Source organism: Drosophila tropicalis, unplaced genomic scaffold (genome assembly GCF_018151085.1).
Source record: "Drosophila tropicalis isolate 14030-0801.00 unplaced genomic scaffold, ASM1815108v1 contig_878, whole genome shotgun sequence".
Classification (NCBI taxonomy): domain Eukaryota; kingdom Metazoa; phylum Arthropoda; class Insecta; order Diptera; family Drosophilidae; genus Drosophila; species Drosophila tropicalis.
In genome coordinates this window covers 8,639,556-8,665,539 of record NW_027173374.1, presented here as the reverse complement: position 1 = coordinate 8,665,539, position 25,984 = coordinate 8,639,556, and the positions used below count along the sequence as shown (strand labels likewise).

The 25,984-nt window shown below is 36.4% G+C and overlaps 5 protein-coding genes across 6 annotated transcripts in view; 1 reads left to right on the top strand and 4 right to left on the bottom strand.

The window, feature by feature from the left end:
- Positions 1 to 1,152: 1,152 nt before the first annotated feature.
- On the bottom strand, positions 1,153 to 3,067 carry LOC137583965 (probable cytochrome P450 6d5). Its single transcript, XM_068299171.1, has 5 exons — positions 2,482 to 3,067; positions 2,270 to 2,422; positions 1,778 to 2,211; positions 1,476 to 1,724; positions 1,153 to 1,416 (listed from the first exon to the last, which is right to left on the bottom strand). The coding sequence occupies exons 1-5, from the start codon at positions 3,009 to 3,011 to the stop codon at positions 1,244 to 1,246; spliced, it is 1,539 nt and encodes a 512-aa protein (XP_068155272.1). The 5' UTR covers positions 3,012 to 3,067; the 3' UTR covers positions 1,153 to 1,243.
- A 508-nt stretch (positions 3,068 to 3,575) lies between these two features.
- Positions 3,576 to 4,821, bottom strand: LOC137585491 (probable cytochrome P450 6d5). Its single transcript, XM_068301285.1, has 3 exons — positions 4,491 to 4,821; positions 4,183 to 4,431; positions 3,576 to 4,126 (listed from the first exon to the last, which is right to left on the bottom strand). Exons 1-3 carry the CDS (start codon positions 4,804 to 4,806, stop codon positions 3,963 to 3,965), a joined length of 729 nt encoding a protein of 242 aa, XP_068157386.1. The 5' UTR covers positions 4,807 to 4,821; the 3' UTR covers positions 3,576 to 3,962.
- A 744-nt stretch (positions 4,822 to 5,565) lies between these two features.
- LOC137585488 (probable cytochrome P450 6d5) lies at positions 5,566 to 7,623 on the bottom strand. The gene is made up of 5 exons (XM_068301281.1): positions 7,021 to 7,623; positions 6,809 to 6,961; positions 6,317 to 6,750; positions 6,015 to 6,263; positions 5,566 to 5,946 (listed from the first exon to the last, which is right to left on the bottom strand). The coding sequence occupies exons 1-5, from the start codon at positions 7,593 to 7,595 to the stop codon at positions 5,774 to 5,776; spliced, it is 1,584 nt and encodes a 527-aa protein (XP_068157382.1). The 5' UTR covers positions 7,596 to 7,623; the 3' UTR covers positions 5,566 to 5,773.
- Positions 7,624 to 8,855: 1,232 nt separating this feature from the next.
- LOC137585492 (probable cytochrome P450 6d5) lies at positions 8,856 to 10,714 on the bottom strand. Of its 2 annotated transcripts, XM_068301287.1 has the most exons (4): positions 10,696 to 10,714; positions 9,787 to 10,219; positions 9,479 to 9,727; positions 8,856 to 9,422 (listed from the first exon to the last, which is right to left on the bottom strand). In XM_068301287.1, exons 2-4 carry the CDS (start codon positions 10,001 to 10,003, stop codon positions 9,259 to 9,261), a joined length of 630 nt encoding a protein of 209 aa, XP_068157388.1. In that variant the 5' UTR covers positions 10,004 to 10,219; positions 10,696 to 10,714; the 3' UTR covers positions 8,856 to 9,258. The 2 variants fall into 2 exon arrangements, with proteins under 2 accessions (XP_068157388.1, XP_068157387.1); XM_068301286.1 differs by lacking the exon at positions 10,696 to 10,714 and having other exon boundaries at positions 9,787 to 10,279.
- A 942-nt stretch (positions 10,715 to 11,656) lies between these two features.
- rdx (BTB/POZ and MATH domain-containing protein rdx) overlaps positions 11,657 to 25,984 on the top strand; it is a 67,948-nt gene continuing 53,620 nt past the window's right edge. Inside the window, exon 1 of the mRNA XM_068301275.1 lies at positions 11,657 to 11,750. The gene's annotated coding sequence lies outside the window, so the exon portion shown is untranslated. The remainder of the gene's footprint in view (positions 11,751 to 25,984) is intronic.

The following is a 25,984-nucleotide window of genomic DNA, read 5'->3' as shown; positions in this document are numbered from 1 at the left end:
ACAAGTGATGGAAGTAAAAGTATTTAAATTGAAACATATGTAAAAGCACGAACTAACAACATGTATCTGTAGCAGTGGTTGCTATTACTCTCTTTGGCGTTTTAATTACCTGATTTATGTAAAAAGATGCATTTTTTTTTTTTTTCGAAATATGCAAAAACTTGCGAATGAACCATGCCAACCGCAACCGACAGATCCTTTTTGAGCGGTTGCGATTTCTATAAATCTGTTTCGCTAAGAGTACCAAGAATAGCTAGGATTACCTTAGATTTTATAAAAGTAGAAGTACTTAAAAACAATTAGAGAAACCGACATGTCATGTTGTTTTTAAGAAGGACGTAATACTTTTTCCTTAAGTTCCTTCAAGTCCTCTAAGTTGGTCTGTTTTGTGTCTCCGAATATGGAGCTCACTCGTCACGTTACTCACCGAGTCCGAAGGCTTTGCATTTTTGTTTTAAAGGTTTAAAGGTAGGCAATGCAAAAGTAAAGTATAAATATATTGAAATCACTTCACAATATACTTGCTCTATTTGAACGTTATCACTGTAAGCATGATTTTATAATTTTTAAACTGATCATTGCGACAAGTCAATATGAAGTCATTCCCTTACATTCTAGAGGTCATCAGGGGTATGATTATTACGACAGAACAAACATCACATTTGAACGTATTAATTAACGGAAGTAGAGATATTTAATCGATTCCAACATTGTTTGCATTCACTTTATTCTACTCTCTATTTTAGACTCATTTTAAGGCAAAATAAATGCTATTTAATTCATGTCTATTTTGATTTGGTATTAGCGTTGAGTTATATTTTCAGATTTGAGAATAAATTTCTCGATATACTTTCTACCATCGATTAAGAAAATAAAATATGTCTACAAAATTTTTAAAAAACTCGTAACAATCTAATTTATTTCTTGACACAAAAAAATAATTGTTATTTGCAAAAAATTTGAATTTTTTAGAATATGAGAGAAAATTTATTGCAAAACAGGGTATCGCCAAGTCAATTACTATTCATTTGTTAAATGATTTCACCATAAACCTTCTTTATTACCATAGATTTGCTACTTATCTCTTATCGACCTAATGGGACGATTGAGGGTCGAACGCTTTCAAACATTTTTTAATAATACAAAAATGAATTTAACTTAATATTTATTGGGATAGGTAAGACAACTAAAAATTTTAGATTTAATTTTGAATATTTTTTGGTTTGTTTAATAGATAAGATTTCTAGGCGTAGCTAGCTTTCTGCGACAATTTGACGGGAACTCCACCTTTAGCCATGAGGGGAACACCGTGATTTGAAAATTCAATTTCACGCTTCTCCGGAAGCGTTTCAACGTTGTAGTTCATGAGAATTTTAACCAATGCAATTTTGGCATTCACCTTTCCCATTCGGGCAGCTAGTTTGAAAGGGAAAATGAATTAATAAAAGTCGTAAAACTTAAACTATAAAACTTACCAATACATTGTCGAGGTCCTTCGCCGAAAGGCATATAGGCAGCTGGATTGTGGTTCATATGCTCCTCGGTAAAACGTTCGGGAAAGTATCTTAGAGGATCTGGAAAGTATTCCTCATCGCGATGTAAACCAATCAATGAAATGATAATGGGTGTGCCTTGTTTAATAATCAGTTGGCTTCCGGGTACTTCATAATCCTTTGTACATTCGCGATTAAGCAGAGGGAGAGCGGGATATTTACGAGCGGTTTCTGTAAAAGGTTTTCTTCAGATAATTCAATCCATCATTATCCAAATGACCTACCTTTGAGACAGAGTTCCAGATATTGCATATCCTGTATGGCATCATAGCTCAATTTTCCATCATGCTTCTCAAGCGTGCTTTGTATATTCTCCTGAGCCTTGGCTAAAACGTCAGGGTTTTGGGCCATCTCGTAGAGAGTAAAAGCTGCCGTTGATGCAGTGGTCTCATAGCCGGCTACGAAGAACAGGAATAGTTGTCCAGCGATAAGATCATTTGTAAGCGTTTTAAGGTAGTTAGATTGATTCTTTTCGGCCGTCCACATGTTGTCGTCACTACTGATTGATCCCGTGTTGCGTAATTGTAGGAGCAACTGCAGCATATCACGCCTAGTCACATTGTTTTGTTCTCTGAAAGCGATAGTTCGGTTCACTAGTTCCCTCATGTCTTCTAGAGATTCTTGTTTCCAACCAATCGCCACGAAAAACTCTTCCAATCTGTTTTAAACGTTTTAGTTGTAGCTTTATTAAATCTTTCCTGGCATATTATACTCACTTAGGATATAAAAATGATGAAGTTCCTCGAATAATGTCTTTAAAAATTGGCCTATTTACGGTTTTGCTTATGGAATAGAATTCATTCTTTGGTTCTGCAAAACTGTCCACATCTAGGCCGAAAATCGTTGATCCTATTATATCAATGGCATAGCTAATATTGTGATACATAAGTATATTATATTATAATGTGTATTTTATAAGTATACTCACGTGGACATTAACTTCTTGATATCGATTTCCTTGGTGCCTTCTCCATGGAGCTTCGCATTTAAATGAGCTACCAATTTATCTCCCACGGCTTCGGAAGTGGAAAACATTGCTTTTAACTTTCCCGAGGTAAAGGAGGGACTTAATTTATGTCGCATTGTCTTCCAATCAATACCCTTTAAAGCGAAAAGACCCGCTGACATGGGATCCTTCTTTTCATCCACATAAACTCCACGATCGTGGAAACTAGCGAAGTCCTTGACCAACATATCATGAGCCAACTGGGCATCACGTACTAATAAAGCGGGTCGTAGACTGAGATAAATTCCTACCAAAGGATTTTTGTTGGACAGATACATGTCATAGATGGCCATTCCGAAGGACCTTTTACCACGACATACTGCATCCAAGGCTCCAAAGGGTATGCTAGTGCCAGTTGAAGGAAATCCTTCACGTTCCCAGTAGCTAAATGCCCATTTCAGATAGACATAGAGCAAACTAAATGCCGTTATCACGAGAAAAATAAAAATCATTTCAGTATTTACAGAACGAGTGCACACTTTGACTGCTAATTGTAAACTGAATTACGAAACGCAGACACAATTTGTAGTTGCTGCTGGCAAGCGATGCAATATTAGATTTACGATTATAACTATCTCTATGCTTTTTTTTTTTTTTTTTTTAAGGTGCAGTCGACAAATATAATCGTTGTTTACCCTGTTTCACCTTGTTGAGAAAATAAAAGTGCCTACCTAACTCTGAAGTACCAATAGAAGAGAAGATATGTCGTCATTCCTTTCTATCTAATGCTGTCCTTTTATCTTTCAAGTGTTACCTGCTGTTGAGAATATACAAATGGTTACCTGTCTCTAAAGTCCTAATAGAAGATATACCTTCTTTCCTTTTCCTATCTAATCTATCTAATCTATATTTTAAGTGTTGTCTCATTCCATATGGTTGATACTTTATCTGATATATAATCTGTGTTCCTATAATGTGTTTATTGATTAACTAATCAGTTAAATATGCTATTTTTTCTGTCATAAAATTAAATTTCATTCATAAATATAGAAAAATTAACGTTTTTGAAGGGAAGGGAAGAAAGATTTTATTCTAAAAGTCCGTAATGAGTCAATTCTTGTGCTGCTTCTGAAGTCGGAATATAGGATATAAGTATACAACTTTTAATAATGTTCTGTTAAGAATTGACTTCAATGTTGTGTGGATTGTTTTTTTACCAAAAATAACAGAGACAACCTATTTGCTGTGGTTATAGACAAAAAAAAACCTTCAGAACCCTTTCGAATTAATTAAATTGTAATCACATATTCTTTTGCCTAACAAGGCTTAAATCTTAAAATATCTTTTATAATTTTAAAAAATCATCTTAAAAACTTTAACTTTGGTCACTTTTAAGTTGAAAAACTTTTTTGTTACTTGAGGTAGAATATGAAGAAAGGTTTATAATTTAAAGTTTTCTCCAATTATTTCTTTCTGGACACCTTAACAGGTACACCGTCTTCCGGCATTAAAGATATTCCATGGATAGTGAACTCGATTTCACGTTTCTCCTGACATGGCTCTAAGTTAAAAGTAGATAGAATTTTGGCCAAAGCAATTTTAACATTTACCTTGCCCATTCTGACACCTTTTTGAAAGCAGAGAAATTAGTTATAGTCAAAAGAAAAATGTTCCATAACTTACCAATGCATTGCCTTGGACCTTCACCAAAGGGCATATAGGCAGTTGGATTGTAGTTACGATGCTCTTCAGTAAATCGTTCGGGTTCATAACTCATTGGATTTGGAAAATGTTGCTCATCACGATGTAGACCCATTAAAGAGATTACAATGGGAGTTCCTTTCTTAATGGTTAAACTGCTGTTAGGCAGCTGATAGTCCTTCGTACATTCACGATTGAGGATTGGCAGGGCAGGATACTTGCGAGCGGTCTCTATTAGAGGAGATCTATTAAGCCTGGGAGATTAAAAATGTGATTTTAGCTGGACTTACCCATAATGCATAGTTCCAGATACTTCATATCCTGTATGGCATCATAGCTCAATTTTCCACCATGTTTTGCCAGTGCATTTATCACATCTTCTTTGGCCTTTGCCATAACTTTCGGATGCTGTGTTAGCTCATATAGGGTAAAGGCAGCCGTCGAAGCACTCGTTTCAAATCCCGCAATTAGGAAAAGAGTTAAATGACCCACCATATGGTCTACAGATATGGTCTTTGATTTCACATTTGATGTTGTAACCGACCAAACTGAATCATCTTGGCTTATATTTCCTGTATTTCTTAATTGCAGCAAAAGTTGTAGCATGTCCTTTCTAACGATCGATTTAAACTAAAAAGCACTAGACTTCGGGTGGTTTCATTTATAGATCTTTCATGGCATTGAATGTATTTCATTTGGGTTTCCATTTTGTGGCTTTAAGCATTTAATTTTGTTATGAAATGGAGATTTTTAACCTAATCATTCTGACTAGGCAATGCAAAAGTAAAGTATAAATATATTGAAATCACTTCACAATATACTTGCTCTATTTGAACGTTATCACTGTAAGCATGATTTTATAATTTTTAAACTGATCATTGTGACAAGTCAATATGAAGTCATTCCCTTACATTCTAGAGGTCATCAGGGGTATGATCATTACGACAGAACAAACATCACATTTGAACGTATTAATTAACGGAAGTAGAGATATTTAATCGATTCAAAACAATGTTGCATTCACTTTATTCTACTCTCTATTTTAGACTCATTTTAAGGCAAAATAAATGGTATTTATTTGATGTTTATTAAATATTTTAAATGCCAAAAATGTCTATTTTAATTTGGTATTAGCGTTGACTTAAATTTTCAGATTTGAGAATAAATTTCTCGATATACTTTCTACCATCGATTTAGAAAATAAAATATGTCTACAAAATTTTTAAAAAACTCGTAACAAGATAATTTATTTCTTGACACAAAAAAATAATTGTTACTTGCAAAAAATTGGAATTTGTTAGAATATGAGAGAAAATTTATTGCAAAACAGGGTATCGCCAAGTCAATTACTATTCAATTGTTAAATGATTTCACCATAAACCTTCTTTATTACCATAGACTTTGCTACTTATCTCTTATCGACCTAATGGGACGATTGAGGGTCGCACGCTTTCAAACATTTTTTAATAATACAAAAATGAATTTAACTTATTATTTATTGGGATAGGTAAGACAACTAAAAATTTTAGATTAAATTTTGAATATTTTTTCGTTTGTTTAATAGATAAGATTTCTAGGCGTAGCTAGCTTTCTGCGACAATTTGACGGGAACTCCACCTTTAGCCATGAGGGGAACACCGTGATTTGCAAATTCAATTTCACGCTTCTCCGGAAGCGTTTCAACGTTGTAGTTCATGAGAATTTTAACCAATGCAATTTTGGCATTCACCTTTCCCATTCGGGCAGCTACATATGTAGTTTGAAAGGGAAAATGAATGAATAAAAATCGTTAAACTTAAAATATAACAACTTACCAATACATTGTCGAGGTCCTTCGCCGAAAGGCATATAGGCAGCTGGATTGTGGTTCATATGCTCCTCGGTAAAACGTTCGGGAAAGTATCTTAGAGGATCTGGAAAGTATTCCTCATCGCGATGTAAACCAATCAATGAAATTATAATGGGTGTGCCTTGTTTAATAATCAATTGGCTTCCGGGTACTACATAATCCTTTGTACACTCGCGATTAAGCAGAGGGAGAGCGGGATATTTACGAGCGGTTTCTGTAAGAGGTTTTCTTTAGATAATTCAATCCATCATTATCCAAATGACCTACCTTTGAGACAGAGTTCCAGATATTGCATATCCTGTATGGCATCATAGCTCAATTTTCCATCATGCTTCTCAAGCGTGCTTTGTATATTCTCCTGAGCCTTGGCTAAAACGTCAGGGTTTTGGGCCATCTCGTAGAGAGTAAAAGCTGCCGTTGATGCAGTGGTCTCATAGCCGGCTACGAAGAACAGGAATAGTTGTCCAGCGATAAGATCATTTGTAAGCGTTTTAAGGTAGTTAGATTGATTCTTTTCGGCCGTCCACATGTTGTCGTCACTACTGATTGATCCCGAGTTGCGTAATTGTAGGAGCAACTGCAGCATATCACGCCTAGTCACATTGTTTTGTTCTCTGAAAGCGATAGTTCGGTTCACTAGTTCCCTCATGTCTTCTAGAGATTCTTGTTTCCAACCAATCGCCACGAAAAACTCTTCCAATCTGTTTTAAACGTTTTAGTTGTAGCTTTATTAAATCTTTCCTGGCATATTATACTCACTTAGGATATAAAAATGATGAAGTTCCTCGAATAATGTCTTTAAAAATTGGCCTATTTACTGTTTTGCTTATGGAATAGAATTCATTCTTTGGTTCTGCAAAACTGTCCACATCTAGGCCGAAAATCGTTGATCCTATTATATCAATGGCATAGCTAATATGTGATACATTAGTATATTATATTATAATGTATATTTTATAAGTAATACTCACGTGGACATTAACTTCTTGATATCGATTTCCTTGGTGCCTTCTCCATGGAGCTTCGCATTTAAATGAGCTACCAATTTATCTCCCACGGCTTCGGAAGTGGAAAACATTGCTTTTAACTTTCCCGAGGTAAATGAGGGGCTTAATTTATGCCGCATTGTCTTCCAATCAATACCCTTTAAAGCGAAAAGACCCGCTGACATGGGATCTTTCTTTTCATCCACATAAACTCCACGATTGTGGAAACTAGCGAAGTCCTTAACCAACATATCATGAGCCAACTGGGCATCACGTACTAATAAAGCGGGTCGTAGACTGAGATAAATTCCTACCAAAGGATTTTTGTTGGACAGATACATGTCATAGATGGCCATTCCGAAGGACCTTTTACCACGACATACTGCATCCAAGGCTCCAAAGGGTATGCTAGTGCCAGTTGAAGGAAATCCTTCACGTTCCCAGTAGCTAAATGCCCATTTCAGATAGACATAGAGCAAACTAAATGCCGTTATCACGAGAAAAATAAAAATCATTTCAGTATTTACAGAACGAGTGCACACTTTGACTGCTAATTGCATAGCTTGCAAATAACTGTTAACCGTTTTTTTCCTTACGCTCTGTTCGCGAGAACAACCGAAAAAAATCATACTTTCTCGCTCTCGCTCTGAGCAAGACCCTTTGGTTGTTTTCGATTCGGTTTTCGGTTGAGCGCTAACAGTTGAGCAATTTGCTTATCGGTCTTTGAGTGAACAGCGCGTAAAGAGTGAAACGATTCACGCTCACACAGTGAGGCTCACCAAAAGACCGATTGACTGAAAAACTCAACGCAAACGGTCTTTTCAACTATTTGTCTTCTTTTCGATGCACAGTGGTACGTTGTGTAAAATTGCAACATTAAATTTCACTTTAGATCTTCTTGAAAAAATTGTATGTATTTCAGACTAATTTTTTGTTTAGAACAGGAATAGTTTTATTTTTTTAAGTATTTTAAAAAGTATTTAAAAAAAAAAGTTAAAATCACTGTGCTCAATCGAAACTCACAAAGCAAATTGACGCATAAAACCCACGAAACTTGACATACACACATACATGCGCAAAAGACTTTTTGAAGAAGCAAACGGTCTCGGAATGAGCAGAGCAAAAGAGAACAGAAAAAAGTGCTCTTCGACTGAGCGCGAGCAAAATTTATTTACGAACAATCCAATCGGTTGCTCTCAGACCTTTTGCTCAAAGTCTCAGTGAAGAACACTTATTTCGCGACAGTGTGAAACGGTTAACAGTTATTTGCGAGCTATGGCTAATTGTAAACTGTATTACGAAACACAGACACAATTTGTAGTTGCTGCTGTCTGGCAAGCGATGCAATATTAGATTTACGATTGTAACTATTTCTATACTTTTTTTTTTTTTTTTTGTTAAGGTGCAGTCGACAAATATAATCGCAATGGGAAAAATATTCGTTGTTTACCCTGTTTCACCTTGTTGAGAAAATAAAAGTGCCTACCTAACTCTGAAGTACCAATAGAAGAGAAGATATGTCGTCATTCCTTTCTATCTAATGCTGTCCTTTTATCTTTCAAGTGTTACCTGCTGTTGAGAATATACAAATGGTTACCTGTCTCTAAAGTCCTAATAGAGGAGAAGATGTACCTTCTTTCCTTTTCCTATCTAATCTATCTAATCTATATTTTAAGTGTTGTCTCATTCCATATGGTTGATACTTTATCTGATATATAATCTGTGTTCCTATAATGTGTTTATTGATTAACTAATCAGTTAAATATGCTATTTTTTCTGTCATAAAATTAAATTTCATTCATAAATATAGAAAAATTAACGTTTTTGAAGGGAAGGGAAGAAAGATTTTATTCTAAAAGTCCGTAATGAGTCAATTCTTGTGCTGCTTCTGAAGTCGGAATATAGGATATAAGTATACAACTTTTAATAATGTTCTGTTAAGAATTGACTTCAATGTTGTGTGGATTGTTTTTTTACCAAAAATAACAGAGACAACCTATTTGCTGTGGTTATAGACAAAAAAAAACCTTCAGAACCCTTTCGAATTAATTAAATTGTAATCACATATTCTTTTGCCTAACAAGGCTTAAATCTTAAAATATCTTTTATAATTTTAAAAAATCATCTTAAAAACTTTAACTTTGGTCACTTTTAAGTTGAAAAACTTTTTTGTTACTTGAGGTAGAATATGAAGAAAGGTTTATAATTTAAAGTTTTCTCCAATTATTTCTTTCTGGACACCTTAACAGGTACACCGTCTTCCGGCATTAAAGATATTCCATGGATAGTGAACTCGATTTCACGTTTCTCCTGACATGGCTCTAAGTTAAAAGTAGATAGAATTTTGGCCAAAGCAATTTTAACATTTACCTTGCCCATTCTGACACCTTTTTGAAAGCAGAGAAATTAGTTATAGTCAAAAGAAAAATGTTCCATAACTTACCAATGCATTGCCTTGGACCTTCACCAAAGGGCATATAGGCAGTTGGATTGTAGTTACGATGCTCTTCAGTAAATCGTTCGGGTTCATAACTCATTGGATTTGGAAAATGTTGCTCATCACGATGTAGACCCATTAAAGAGATTACAATGGGAGTTCCTTTCTTAATGGTTAAACTGCTGTTAGGCAGCTGATAGTCCTTCGTACATTCACGATTGAGGATTGGCAGGGCAGGATACTTGCGAGCGGTCTCTATTAGAGGAGATCTATTAAGCCTGGGAGATTAAAAATGTGATTTTAGCTGGACTTACCCATAATGCATAGTTCCAGATACTTCATATCCTGTATGGCATCATAGCTCAATTTTCCACCATGTTTTGCCAGTGCATTTATCACATCTTCTTTGGCCTTTGCCATAACTTTCGGATGCTGTGTTAGCTCATATAGGGTAAAGGCAGCCGTCGAAGCACTCGTTTCAAATCCCGCAATTAGGAAAAGAGTTAAATGACCCACCATATGGTTGGGCATCGCGAACCAACAGAGCTGGACGATGGGCCAGGTAAAGACCCACAACTGGTTCCTTGCCAGCCTTGTACATATCGTAGATGGCCAAGCCAAATGAACGTTTACCCCGAAAAACTGAGTTTAAAGCACCAAAAGGAATAGATTTTCCAACAGTGGGAAATCCCTTTCGATCCCAAAACTCAAATGTCCATTTCAAATAGAAAATAAGCAGACTAACTGCTGTAAGTATAAGCAAAATATACAACATTGCGAATTGTCTTAACTCTGTATACATCGACTTTCCAAGACAGACTAATTGTCGACTTGATATAGCCGCTTCTTATCAATATTTCTATTCTGTATTAGTTACCAATTGTAGCCGGAAAATTTCATCAGCAAATACTTTTTATTTCTATATTATTATGACCTCTATCATTGTAAATATTGTTTGAAATAATCAGCTTCACATAGAAGAAATTATCTTCAAAGTTTTCAGAAGCACTTGCAATAATAATAGAAGGTTTACAGTTGTTTCCCAGTTTAATAACTTGGGCGTGAGTAAAAGAACGCCTAAAGTGAATCAATCAAATGGTCAGCGACTAGACTGGACATTATGGACCGATTGGTTAAGTCTAAAGAATATAATTTTTGATCGATTTTCTCTCTTGGGGAGAGAACTGATATTAGTTATAGTCAATCCTATTCATGGCGCTTACCTCACCCTCAATTACTTACACATTTCCGATACATATTTGTATTCAAATCAAATATACGTAGTATATAACTCAAATAAATACAGAACTTATACAACGCAATAACGTTATTATTGAGAGACTTATTGAGAGACAAGTGATGGAAGTAAAAGTATTTAAATTGAAACATATGTAAAAGCACGAACTAACAACATGTATCTGTAGCAGTGGTTGCTATTACTCTCTTTGGCGTTTTAATTACCTGATTTATGTAAAAAGATGCATTTTTTTTTCGAAATATGTAAAAACTTGCGAATGAACCATGCCAACCGCAACCGACAGATCCTTTTTGAGCGGTTCCGATTTCTATAAATCTGTTTCGCTAAGAGTACCAAGAATAGCTAGGATTACCTTAGATTTTATAAAAGTAGAAGTAGGTACTTAAAAACAATTAGAGAAACCGACATATCATGTTGTTTTTAAGAAGGATGTAATACTTTTTCCTTAAGTTCCTTCAAGTTCTCTAAGTTGGTCTGTTTTGTGTCTCCGAATATGGAGCTCACTCGTCACGTTACTCACCGAGTCCGAAGGCTTTGCATTTTTGTTTTAAAGGTTGTTCACTTGAGAACTTTGCGGTGTCAAAGTTGTTTGTTTTTGCCAGAGCTGTTGCCGCCGGTGCTGCTGGTATTTTAAATTATATATTTTGTGTAATGTTTTTATTTTTCGAATGGCAACGACTTTGTGTTTGAGGAACGACCACAAAGGCAATAACAACAACGATTGCTATACATAATGTCAAAGACGTTGAACCGCTTCCAAAACAAAAAAAATTGTTTTGTACCTATAAATGTTTTATTTGGTTTTGTTTTGCAAATAATTTCAAAATGAGTAGAATAAAATAATTATCATGTGGAAGTAAAAGTCTTGGAAATTATTTCTTGTAAAATTCATTAGCTAATATAAATGTTTCTTCTTATTCTTTTAGAATTTGACGATTGTTTGCTATTAAGTTAGGTTGTTCAGATTGTAAAAATAATTACAAGAGAGAGCAACAGTAACTAAATATCAACTAAAACAAGGTGAGTCCAATTTCTTTGTGCTTATAAATTGTTTATTTAAATTCAATGTAATGTATTCTAAATCCATGTTTCGATTTGGATTTGTATTGTAGACACATTCAGAATATGGTCCTTTAGGTCCCAGATAACAAAGTTCTCTCTTTTCTATATCAAGATCTTTCAGAGCCCGCGTTTCCATTTAATATTGATAACAACTAACAGAATATTGTTTGACATTTTTTAAACCAATCAATACGAGTCTCTTATCGTTTGATAAGGCTTTCTACTTATTATCAATTTGAAAGTTACCGCTTCATATGATTAGCCTTGATAAGAGCCTTGAGAACATTAACATTAACTTGCCGAAATCATCCCGCTCAGTCGCTTAATTCTTACTTTTTGCTAACAAACTAACATCTTTGTTAAAAAAAAAAAAAAAAACAAAGCAAAAGCTGCCTTCAAAAAGCAGCTGAGAGAGTTGAGCAAAGACAAAAAGCTCTAGGGGCAAAGTCAATGCGCAAAGACAGAAGTGTTAAGCACCCACAGAAAAAAAAAACTCAAGAAAAAAGCTCTTCAGTCGTCAGCTGCTGCGCGTAGCGAGTAGATTGCTGTACTGCGTATCTAAAACGCGTTTTTTCTCCTAAAGCAAAACTAAATTAATATATACCATTCTAATTGAAACGGTAAAGAAAAATGGCAATTCAAAATGTCATGTGCGCCTCAAGTTGGGTTTGAGAGGCTAGTGTGTGTGTGTCTCTATGTGTGTGTGACCTTAAAAAGAAAAAACAAATTAACTTTGATTCGTGCAATTAAACACAAAAAAAAAAAAAAACGAAAAAAAAAAACAACCAAAAGCTTTGCTCAACAACAACAATTTAACTTCCTCAATTCAACGCCCTCCACATTGTACTTTAAAGTTGTTTGAGGTCAATAAGTTAGCCTTAACGATTTAAACAACATTGGCATAAAAGCTGCTGTCTTTGTCGCTCACTCTTCTCCAAATGACTTTTTCTGTCTCTGTCCCTCTCTAGCCGGTTGACTGCTTCTTGACTTTGCTCTCCATGGCTAACATTTATTACTTTTCTCTTTCGAGTGACGCAAATCACATGTTTATAATTCCTATTTGAAAATTGATTAAATTATACACATAATTTGTTTGTTTAACTATAGAAAAAAGCTTTTTTTTGTGTGTGGAATAAGAGTTGTCAGAGAGACTTGGCCAAAAAGAACAAACTCAGATGGCCGGGTATTACAGCGTCTGTTTCGACGCAACAGTGAAAACTCTAAGGGATCTCAAAGCGACACGATAGCAAGGATTCTCTGACTTTTGAGTCGAAAACTCATGCTACTCCCGGGGCTAATCTTTCCTTTATAGCCGGTTATTATTCTCATTGAAAATTCAAAGTTCTGACCAAAATTAACATACCGCTAATAAGGGTATACAAACAGCATTGACATTCTCTCCCACACACCCTCTTCTCTACTCTCCTCTTCAAGCCATCTTTCTCTCTCTCTCTCTTTTATTGTCTCTGTTACTCTTTCTAGCTACCTTCTGTTGTACAACACATGTTTTTGCCTTTTGCTTATGAAAAGCTTTTTACGTCAAGAGTAAAGTCAATTAAAAACATGTGCGCTATGCTGCCTCCTCCACTATTTTTGTTTATTGTTTATAAATGAGAGAACCGACCACATTCCCTCTCCATCTCTCTTTGCCCACGCTCTTGCTCTTTGCTCTCGCTCCCATTCGCTCGGGTACTCTCTCTAGCTCTCTCTCTCCCTGCCCAGCAGCAGCTGAGGTCATTTCAAACACCCACCACTTAACCGCAAAAACAAACTCAAACGCCGGCGCAGCTTTCAAAGTAAAATTGTTAAGCTTTTTGGCTTTGCACAGCTGCGCAGGTTTTTGATAAAGCTTATTTTTTTGCCTTTGATTATTGCTGGTGTTGGTTTTTTTTTGTTTCTTGTATACTACTACTCATGTATGTATGTATATGTGTGTGTGTGTGTGTATACCTATGTATCATCGACTGATATAGGAAGAACCTTGTGTGTGTGCTTGGAATGGAATTTAGTATTGTAGTTTTCGTCTTCTTCTTTTTTGCCTTCATCGCCGTCTTCTTGCTCAGCGTTTTGCTTTTGACTAGTTACCAACGATTATTTCTTATTTAAGATAAATTCTAAAGTTACTACAAACTACAGTAGATTGGTTTCCTTATGTCACTATATGTATATGACCTCGACTACCCATTTTTAGCCTGGGCGTCACAATTGACCTCCAAAGAAACAAATTTCGCTTGGTGATTTATTTTGCCGGCCGAGCTTCAAAAGAATTTTATATACCCTGTGAGACGAAAGCTAATGAAGTATATATTCAGCAAGTCAGTAGGAAAAAATATTCTGATTACTGGATCACCATTATAATTCGATCGAGCTTGTAGTTATTCGTACAAATACTTTAACCTTGGAGATTACTCAAGCCAGAGGTAGATAGATTCCTATGAATCATGGCCGAAGTTTGATATATTCATCAAAATAAATCTAATAAAGTTTAAATAAGATTGACCGGAAATATCGTTAAAGAAAACAATGTGTTTAGTTGTACTCGCAAATGTTCTAAGTCATATAAATAGTCATTTAATATAGCGCACTGCAAAGTCGACGCACCACCTTGGCGTATACGTTATATTTTTGTTCCCCTTCCCTAGCGCTTTGCTTTGTTTTTGTACATATTGATTTTTCTTGTATCAATCGTTTTTTAATTTTTTTTTTTATTTTTGCCGGGCCATGTGCAAAATTTTAAAAACAGAAATAGCCAAAACATTGAGAGTGAGGGAGTGAAAGAGAAAAGAGGGTGATGAGGAGAGAAGAAAAGTCAGCAATTTTCTGCTTTGTCTCTCTATCTTTGTTTAATTTCGCTTATCACAAATTGTGCTGATAAGTGGAATTGGTTTTTTATATATTTCGTAAAAGGTTTTTTCAGTGTGTCTGCGTGTGTGCTTGTGCGTGTGTGTGTGTATTTTCATATGGCATTGAACATTGTACGCTGGTTTTTTCACCCTTCTCTGTTTGTCTTTGTCTTTTTTATTTTGCCGTTTTTGTATACATACACATAACGTATATACTTTTTTTGATAATTTCGCAAACAAATATCACGTTTGGAATGGAATATATAGACTTGACCATTTAGTGCTAACACACGTATGCCTAGAAAGCAATGTGATAAAACCGACATAGTAAAGGCAAAGAGAGAAAGAGAGCTGAATTCCAATTGTATAAAAGTGTTGCCTACCTTGTGGCGTTGAACGAGTATAAAAGAATTGTTGATGTTTGCATTATATTGATTATATTATCTTTATTCCTAGACCAAAATGACGTTTATTTCAAAATAAAAACAATCTCAATTAAAACACTAAGTGCCAACAACGCCGTGCAAGAAAAGAGTTGTGCTATAAGTGAAAGAAAGAAGATAACTATATTACATATAACACAATATACATAAAAGGAAAAGAAACCATTTAAATTACAGCAAGATATTACCAAAAACTTTGTTTTTTGGTTTGGTTTTTTTTGCTGTAACTTGTTAAATACGAAAATCATTCAAAGTGGATACCTTGGCGTTGCCTCACGGTGGGCTATCACATGTTAGAATGGCTTTAGCCAGGTAAGACTGTTTAATCTCTGCAAATTTTTTTAGCGATTCATCACATTATTATGGACATATTTATCATAAGATGTAAACAGATAACACTTATCTGTTCTCTTTATTAAATATGCTTATGGACTAAAAATGCTTACTTAATATCATCTGCGATTAATATGTTTTCACTGCGATAATTTACTTTTGAGGGTAATAAAAAATCATGCCAAAGTTAGTCGTCTCCATATGTATAATATGAGTGATATTTTCTATCTTAATTTTGTAAAAGAAAAGTTGAGATCTATGGATTACTTTCTTCATTTTTAGGTATTTCTAATGCATCTTTAGCTTTTTGTTTTGTGGACAGTTTCTTTTTTTCTTTATTTTGTCGCTCTTCACTTGTTTCTATGCATACAAATATCATTCCGTTTTTTTTGCTGATCTTATCTATAGTCATCTTAAATTGGATTTAGCCCACGCCAAAGTTATTAATTCAATGTCATCATTAAATGCCATTATCGTTGAATAAAAATATATGAATTTTTCCTTTTTGTTGTTGTTGTAATATCGCAACACTGTTCATAACATTCAGGGGCAAAATGCCGTGCCTAGATGTAATTACTGTTATATTCAAGTGCAACAACTCGCGCATGTGGTAGATAAATATCAGTCTCTGTGTGTGTGTATGTTGATCGTTTTCATAAAGTGAAATGAAATTTCCTCGGTGTATTTGTAATTGCAATCTTTTGTTGTGTTTTTAAGTACTCTATAGCTCTTTAGGGTACATTGAATAGCCATGTCGCTGGATAAGTGGATATATCTGATTGATCAAGGATCAAATTGGCCAGGTTGCTTCCATTGCTTTCTGTAAATAATTATGATTATTAATCTACATAAGGACAAAACACATGATAGGACATATCAAAGTCGGCGATTGTATTGAAAGTTCATGCTAGGGACGACAAATCGTTTCGTTTGGCGTGCTTTTGCTGTGACTCTTGCTTGATTGAAGTTGACCTCCGCGTTGTGATGAGAGCAACAACGACGACGACGACGTCACTTTCACGGATTTCGAAATGTCTTTTGCATTGAAACTTGATTTCAACTATTTATAGGAGAGAAAGTAGACGAGGCGCCCATCAAGATGATCATCGATTCGAATTTGCTCTCTCTGCCGCTCGCTCGCTTTATGTCACTACTCTCTCTCTATCTATCTCTGCCGTTCTCTTTCTCTGAGAGAGAGAGAGTGATTGCGCTTGCCTCGTGCTAATTCATTTTAATTCGATTGACCGAAGGTGAGGGGCAACAACAACAGCAGCAGGCAGCTAGATAAATCTACAGTTATTTACTTCCCATATTGAGTGATGCTTGGTAAAAGAGACGGCGGGAAGAGCTGTATGTGGGGGCGAGATGCAAGGTGAGAGGGCGAGAGCGTGTGTGAGCACGTTTGCGACAATTGTTGCTTGGCATTGTTGATGTTTTTGTTTTTGTGCAACGGTTTATTTGCACAACGCGAATTGAAAAATGTCTCAGTGTGTGTATGGGTTCCGTATGCATGCATGTGTATGCAAACATACATATGTATGTGTGTGTGCGTGTGTGTTTACAAGGAAGTGTGTGTTTTAAGGTGTTTTCATTTCCACTTTGATGTTGTTGTAATTACAAATTCATGTAAATGTCTAATCATAGGTTACAAAAGCGTTTGTTTTGTACATAAAGTTAATTTCATACGATAAAGGTCGTTTTGGTCTATGATTTTGTGTAATTACATTTGATAATATTTCAATGCTGTCCTCGCTTCTTTTAATTCTATTGCATTCTATCCGAAAACTATTTTCCGATACAAAATGATGTGAACAACTAATAGGTTATAATAATGGAAAAACTTAATAGTTGAATTTAGTGGTAATAATTTAAATGGATCTAAATGCTACGTGATTTTGTCAATGATATGAAATATATCTAGGCTTAACTTACTTGATATTTCCTAGATTATTAATCATCCAACTTTATCTGATTTGTGTCTTTTTTACCTTTAAATAGTTTGTTTAAATTTGTTGAAATCAATGAATAATTTAACATTTATTTATACGGCTTTCCGACCTGCTTATTATACATCAATATTGATTTCCCGAGATAAGAAGAAGACATATGTACATATGTGTGTCACAATATCGGTACTTCCAATTGGGACAATCTTTTCAACCCTTTATGTACTTTAACTTTTAACATTTAAAACAAGATTCTTGAGTATAGACTATTAGGAAACATTGAAAAAAGTTAATTAGAACAATGTAATTCTAACTAAAATACTGGTTCAAGAGTTTCAATAAAAAACAGTTTGAATTTATTATCCTATACAACTTTATTAAATGAAAGTTTTACTGTATATAAACAGTCTTACGATGTTATATGTCAATTGTAGCTGCTTTGTTGAAAAATATTATGTATAAAGAAAGTATAAGCCTTAAAAACGATGACACTAAAACAAAGTGTCTTTTATACAGAATTCGGGCATTCTGATATTATACTTTTCTAATCTCTATCACCTTCTCAGATATATACTTAAATACCTATGACATACACGTGTTTGTATTTGAGTGCAAGGTTCTTCGTTTTGACACTGAGCTGCCGACTAACAATACCTACAAATGATGATGGGTGGTTGGGGTGGTAGTTGGAAACCTGTTGAAAATTAAAAAGCTTTTAAGGTCTCATAATGAAATTTACAGTTGAACAGTTCAGTTATCATATCAAGGTAAAATTGAAAGGCAAAGTGCTGGTCAGAGGGATTGTATCTTCGAATGGGTAACTAACGACGAGACCCTCAGATTCTGTCATTTTGACGTTAACACACACACGACCAGCAAAAAAAAAAATAAAAACATACTCGTACATAGAGGCGAGGAGAACACACATTTGTCGTTCTATATTTATATCGATGACATGATTTCATTTCAATTTTCATGCCACAAACTCACGATTCCGCGTCGATAACAATGACACAATTCAATTCACAATTCGGTGTGCGCGTGTGTGTGTGTGTGTGAGTGTGTGTTTTGACCCTCATATACTAACTAACTATTTAGTAGACACCCACAATATGTGGGCAACTGCTGTCATTTCATTTATCGATTAATAATTTATTAGTTCGGTCCTTGCTTTCTCGTCTCTGCCTTTGCCTCTGCCATTGCCTCCCTGGCCCTATGCTAAAGTACTTTATCAAGGGCATCTACCTAGATATGTAGGGAATACATAATCAAACATTTCAAAGTACACACTCGTACTTAAACATTACCAGATGTTGTTTCATTAGATTCTTTCGCAGATTGAATGTTTAAGCAATAGCAAAGCAATTACATTACAATTTCCTAACTTAATATTATTCTTGGCCATCGAAAGTTTAGCAATTCTAAAATATGGAAATCATAAGAAGATCTTATATATCATAAGAAATCTGATAAAAGAAAACAAATATAAATAGCAAGTAGTCAAATATTGTGTAAAATTTGTTTAATTTTCAAGAATAAAAGGCAAAAGTTGAGTTGATATTTAACCCCTTCCTCGACTAATATCTAACTGATAGTTACTTTTAATCAGAGTAGTGCCTTTCTCCAAAGTCCACCAAGAGTAATAAAAAATCAAAATTAAATAATAAAAGGCAACAAATGAATAAAAAGTTTACACAAAAATAATAATACTATAAAACAATGCACAAGCCAAAAGGAGGTAGAGGCCAAAAGTAGATAGCAGCGCTGCTCGCCTCAGCGGCAACAGCTAACAAACGACAAAAATGCAATGCTAGCGGCGACGCTGGCAGCGATCACAAAAAAAGCTTCACTTTAGCCTCGTTGTAACAGCGCGTCAGCCGCGCCCTCGGCAACGCCAACGCTAACGTTTACGACAACGCCAACGCAAGAGCCACTACCAAACGACATCAGTTGCTGCTCAGTTGCCCTCCATGCGGCGGCAGCGAAATCTTAATGCCGAATTCGTCACCAGGTGGATGGAGAGAGACTTTACAGCAAGCGGCAGCGTTCAACGCTGCGCCGAGACGACGACGACGCCGCTAGCAGCGTGTACTACTTTTGTTTTCATTGAAAACGTTTGCTGTAATATGTTTGTGGTATGCACTAGTGTATGGTGTAGCTTCGCAGTCGCAGCTGCTCACATGGTCACTGAGCTTTCTGCTGGCGACACTCATTTACACACTCAGTTGTGTGCTATGCCATGATGGTGCTCTCTCAGTCGCAGTCACAGTCGCTGCCAAGAGCTCTGCTGCCTTGCTCACTCATTTGTTTTGGGTCTCTCGTATTGACCTTCTTAAAAAGTAGGTAACCTCATTTCTCATTTATCGTTGTACAACTTACATGCTGCCTGCCGCCTGCCTGCTTACATCGAAGCAAGCAACCGAAAGCCCTGCCCCTGCCCATGTCTCTGCCTTTGCCAGAGCAAAGGAGGCGTGGCCGATGCCAACTGTCAGTCAGTCAGCAAGGCAAGCCGCTGCCGCACACGCATAGTGCTCGTCATTGTTTGGCCAATGTTTTTCTTTGATTTTTGTTGCAATACTCGAAGAAGAGAACGAGATGTAGAAAGGAAAAGATCGCTAGTGTGTGAAGAAAAAGAGGAATTATCCTCATTAGAAAGAAATTGGTTTGGATGGCACCAATGCTTAGTTTTCTTGGCGTCCCAGGCAGAAGGACCCCTTTTAGTTGATATTTTGAAAGAATATATCATGAATATAAATCCTTGAAGAGCCTTATTTCATTTCTTTTTTAGCTTAATATTGATTAACAACCCAACAATTTGAGAAATAAATTAATGACCCCTTATCAGCGTACTCTCCTTGGGGCTTTTACATAGTTTTCCCAGAGGTGACGCAATTATTTTAACCATTCCCGGATGGCCTCCTCTTTCATGTCGCTTAGTCTCGCTTTCTTTGGAGCTTAAATGACTCTCAGGTAGTTATGATATGACACGGGTTTTAATGGAGTTATTAGTGTAGGAAACATGCAGAACATAGTTATCACTCTAATTCTTGTTGTTTGACACATACTTTAAGGACTAATGTATGAATTAAATGAATGAATTCTTTGTTTTGGTTGTCGTCGAAAACTATATCTGAACTTTATCACTTATCAACGGCCACACCTTCGCAGTGGCCCTGATAGAAGCATAAACTAATATTACTTAACTTTCCAATGAAAAATTACTTTGATTTTGATTGCTTTATTATTATTATCTAATCTGTTTTGGATTACTTCCTGATCTTGTGATGTCACTTTGCCACTCATTGAAATACATGTAATAGCTTTCTGATTATCATCATCATTATCAACATGATGATAATTATCATCGATCATCTTCATTATGTAGATTGGCAAGGTTTTATGGCAATTATGTTTCAATGTTTAAACATTTCTATATGTTGATTGCACTTGGAATACGGAACTCCCCCGCCTCCCCTAACTGCCACTCTCTCCTTCACGCGTTTGCTCTCTCTCTCTCTCTCTCTCTGCCAGCTTTGTGCGTGCATAAAAAAATTGTTTTAACATTCAACATTTTGTGCTCGTCAACTGCCGCAGTCGCTACTGCTGCTGCTGCTGCTGGTGCTGCCTGAGAGTCGTCGTCAGCGTCAGTCTCGTTTACTATTGACACCATTAATGTTGCCCCAATGTAGGTCAATTGCGCGCTAATTGCCCCGCACTCGCTTCTCAACGGGGGTCGGCTTTGGTCTCTCAATGCTGCGGCTGCTGCCTCTGCTGCTGACTGACTGACTGATTGACGGCAACGTTGACGTTCAGCAGCAGCAGCAGCAGTAATAGCTTGACCTTTTGGGCTTCAGGAGCAGCGGTAAAAGAAATTGCTTATATTACGCATACGCCATGTGAAACAACGAAACGAAACTGAAAACAAAAACTCAACCGCAACCTTAGTTTCCCTTTCAGTGGCGTAGCGTCTCAAAGGGGGCAAGCCGAGAATAACTAATGAAGCTCTTAATAAAAATTGTCATATACATTATCCCCAAACACTGCGCACCTAACCTCCACCCTTACCCCAGCCCAGCCCATTGCCTTCATGAAGCTTGTGTGTGTAGGCGACTCAACTCTGACCTAGTTTCCGCTTTTTAGGCAACACAAAAAAAAAAAAACATGAAAACCTCAACAAAAAAAAAAAAAAGGAAAGAAAAAAATTGCTGTGTGTCTTGTTGTTTGAGCTCTTGATTTGGTTTTGTCTCTGTGCTGCTCTCCAGCTCCATTTCCATCTTGGCTCATTCTCTTCCTTATACAATTTTGCATATTTTATGATTTAATCAAAGAAATTATACACGCATCCAGGGTGCGCCCTGGAGACCATAACGTAGGTCTCATCTACCACATAAACACATACACACACATACATACATATAACGCACATACAGGGCAATAAAACAGAAACTTGACCTAATTCTCTGTTTTGTGGCACTCAACGGGCATGAAAACTGACGCCGCCGACTCTGCTCCAATGACTTTGCTCTGCTGCTAGTTGCCTCGAAATCTCCTCTCCAGTGGAAGTGAATGCTAAAATTGTATTTATTTGGCAGTTTTTGGCCTCTCCAATGGTCGAGTCCGGTCCGGTCAGTTGGTTAGCCTGCACAGGGCACATACATAATACACACACACACACAGAATTAGAGAGCGTTTTCGAAATGGACTAGCATTCTCAATAAACAATTGAATATTTGGGTCATACCTAAAGCATAGAAACAATACGTTTAATAGTGTCTAATGTGTACTTATGAGAGAGATGGGATGATGATGATTGAGGAGGAGTAGAATTCGGAAAATTAGCAAATTTTGAAATATTCGAATGACCTAATAGCTTTGGGTGATGGCTTCGAACATGTAATGAAAGGTGCCTTCACTGTCTGTTCTCAAATTAATACGCCCTGTTGTCATTTCTCCTAACTTGGTTTTCCTAACGCCATTAGTTGCTCAATATTCCACTAAATTCTTGCTGCTTGCATGTTTGTTTTCTAATGATTGTATTTCGAAAACTTGTGAAGAGTAGAAACATAATGATGTCATAGTCTTTTTATTTATATATTTATATTCTCAAGTACATTAGTATAATTACACTTTTATTGCATCGAAAAATGGATTAAAAGATATTAATTTGATATTATGAATCTGCCTAAGATGGTTATAATAAATAAAGAATAAGATGAACCATCTTGTTTTGAAAATATAAACATATAATGAAAATCCTGATGTTAGACCGCCCACAAATGATGTTGCATGTTTGCTGGTCAGCCAGCATTTGCCATATAATTTTTATTCCCACAAATCTATAATTATAATTTTATGCGCTCTGTTTTTGCTCTGTTGTTTAATGTTGTCGCTTCAAAGTCGTTGCCATTTATTCAGCTGGATTGCACCAGTTGCTTTTGCCATGGTCCGTTACCACCCTCAGTCCCGCCCTTCCCCCACCACCTTTGGGGCAATTTTTTTGCTCGATTAATACAGTCATTCGTCTGGTGGTCCACACACACACACACACACACACAGACCCAAATTACCCAGAGATATATAGTAGCACCCCTAGGTAGTAATTGTAGTTCCCCTTGTGCCTTAGTTAGTTAGTCTTGTTTTTTATTATTGCTATTATTATTTTCATTACATTCTTTTTTTTTTATTCTTTAGCTTGTTGCTAACCAATAACAAGCCCTTCATCTACTTACTATGCTTCTCTATCTTCGATCGCCCCGGCTCCATCGTTCTGTGTTCTCTCTCTCTCTCGTCTTTTGTCCCTCTCTCTCTCTCTGTTTCTTGATTTCTCTGTCTCTTGGTGTAATTTACGCGTTCCGATACTTTGCTTCATTCCCTTGGATTTTGTCTGTCTGGCTGAGTATTTTGTTTTCCATTCCAAGTAACTGACCGAAGCGAGCTGCTCTCCGATTCTAGCCTTGTGGAACTGTTGTTGTCGTCGTCGTCGTTGTTGTTGGTACCTTTAACCTTTGCTGGTTAATGCGACGCTGACGCTGTGGTATCCTTGAGTACGTCTATCTGAGGGTCATCAACAACAACAGCAACTACAATTTTATTCCCGTTGCGGTTGCTGTTGCTTTTGCTGTTGTTGCCCTTAGCTCGTTTATCACTTGGGGACTTTTCATGGTCAATGAACAACAACAATCATTCGATTAAACATTGGAATATTGGTTCTACTAAAACGTAAAATTGTCCTGCAACATATTTAGAAGGTAAGGTGCGGGTATTTGCTCCCTGCCTTAATGATAATTGTTAGTGGCTAATAGAGGGAGAGATGGAGAAAGGAGATAAAGTGAGTGGGAGTGAGTAAGTGGGATTGAGTGTGTGCCTGCTGACAACCCATTATCAGTAATTGGCCTTTGTTCGATATCGATTTTATAAATACTAAAACGCTTTGCATGTTTATCCTCTTTCCTCTCGCACCACCTTCTCCACAATTCTCCTCCTGCTGCCTTAAAACTATTATGGATATATAGACCACCATAGTCATGTGTAATGGCTAAGCAAAAGCAAACAAAAGCTTCATTTCAGGTCAGGGTTTTGAAAAGTACACATACATACATATGTATACATATAAGTTGATAATTATCTACTGAACCCAAAGCTATATGTATATACATACATACATACATACCTCTAAATCTGACAATGAGTGAGAGTGAGAGGAGAGCAGGTGAGAGACTAAGTAGCAACAGAAAGGTAAACTGTATAAATGAAACTGGGTTATAATTGAAATCAATGGCAGACAAGCGTTGACTTGAATTTCAACATAAACAATGAATGTATCCGAAAGATACCAAACATACCCACTTTAATACACAAGTAAGCTCAGCTCAGAAGAGCCCTACAAAAGTCAACTATAATAATAACAACGATTTATACACAAGAGAGCAAAGTGAACCCTAAATATCAAAGAAGTTAAATTCGGCTATGCCGAAGTTTATATACCCTTGCAGTCCTTGACAATAATAATTTCACATGTTCAAAATTTGTTTTCTGCAACTCAATTCATTAATATACAAACAAAACAATTTTACTCTTCATACTATGTACAATTTGTTCTTCTTCTTCCCTCATTCCCTAAGCAAAGCAACGCACGCATACACATACAGTTTATGTAGCGTTGCGTCTGTGTGTGTATGCATGTGCTCTGTTGATTTGATGATGACGTAGTAGGCAGCAAGCAGAGCTGCCGGCAGCGATTGAACCGATTTATATAGACTGTAACTTGTGTTCTATTTATCCGATCAGGGTCAAATTTTGGGATCTGAGATTTTATATCAAATTCTATTATATTGGTGAATTTCATGGGGATACTCCAATTTTTGCAAAAATTTTTGTTCCAGAGCTATATGATATAGTAGTCCGATCCCAAAGATTTTCATACTTTATCTCACCCGGGTAAAAAAAAAGCTCCCAAAAAAAATTTCATCCCGATAGCTCTTAAGATGGCTGAGTAAAACGCGTACGCACCGACGGACAGACGGACAGACGGACAGACGGACATGGCTATATCGACTTAGCTTCTCATGCTGATCAAGAATATATATACTTTATGGGGTCGGAAACGTCTCCTTCTGTGCGTTACAAACATCTGACCAATTTTATAATACCCTCTGCAAGGGTATAAAAAGATATTGTACCACGCCAAGGGACGCTAAAAGAAGCACAGTGTCGCTTTGATCGTCAAAAAGAATTACCAAATTTGTATTTAATTCTTTCAAACACCTCTAATCTATTCCACTTTAGAGGTGGAAAACTATCGGCTATCTATTATCTAATGTTTAATATCTGTTCTTTATATAAGCTAATTGCTATCACGCTTCACTCTTACATTTGAGCTTAGTATGAGGTCTTAGATCACGGTCGCGTATCTATCATTGCCACAAATAGATGAAATACATCAAATGGACATTAAAAATGCCAGTTTAGTGTAAATTTTATGGTTTCAAAATTACAAAACATGACTATTTGAAGATTTTATGGCCTAACATTCGCCTACTTCTTAACCTTTGCTGTATTGATTGGGTTATACTCTAGTCGACCTTCTTACAAAACTGGAACTGGTCGCCTATATACCATATTTGTGATGAACACCCTTGATAAAAGTAATAAATATTACTCATACGTATGGGCCACGGGCTCTAAAAGCATTCTGGGCTTAAAGTAATTAGAATTTTTCAGAATTTATGTACATATGTAATTGAAGCCACTGTGCAGCGGCGGCTTGGAAATTTAGTTCGCACAGTTGTTTCATTCCGCTTCGTTTCGCCACGCTTAAAGCGCTTAACAAATTGAATTCAAGTGGTGACGATGGTGGTGGTGCGGCGGTGGTGCGGCTGTGGTGGCGTCAACCAGCAGCAAAGCAGCCGCCGCCGCCTAAATATGAAAAGAAGAAGCCTTCAAAAAAGCGTTGTGCGTGACAAAAATGATGACAAGAGGAGTTTTGTTTGATGATGGTTGTTGCCTTCTTTCTTCCGTTGCGGCGGCGGCGCTGGATTTGCATAAGTGTGCGCAAGAGCGGCGGCGACGGCGCTCAAGGGTAGTGAGACTACCGCGTTGTGTTTCAATTCCACAATGTTTCATTCACA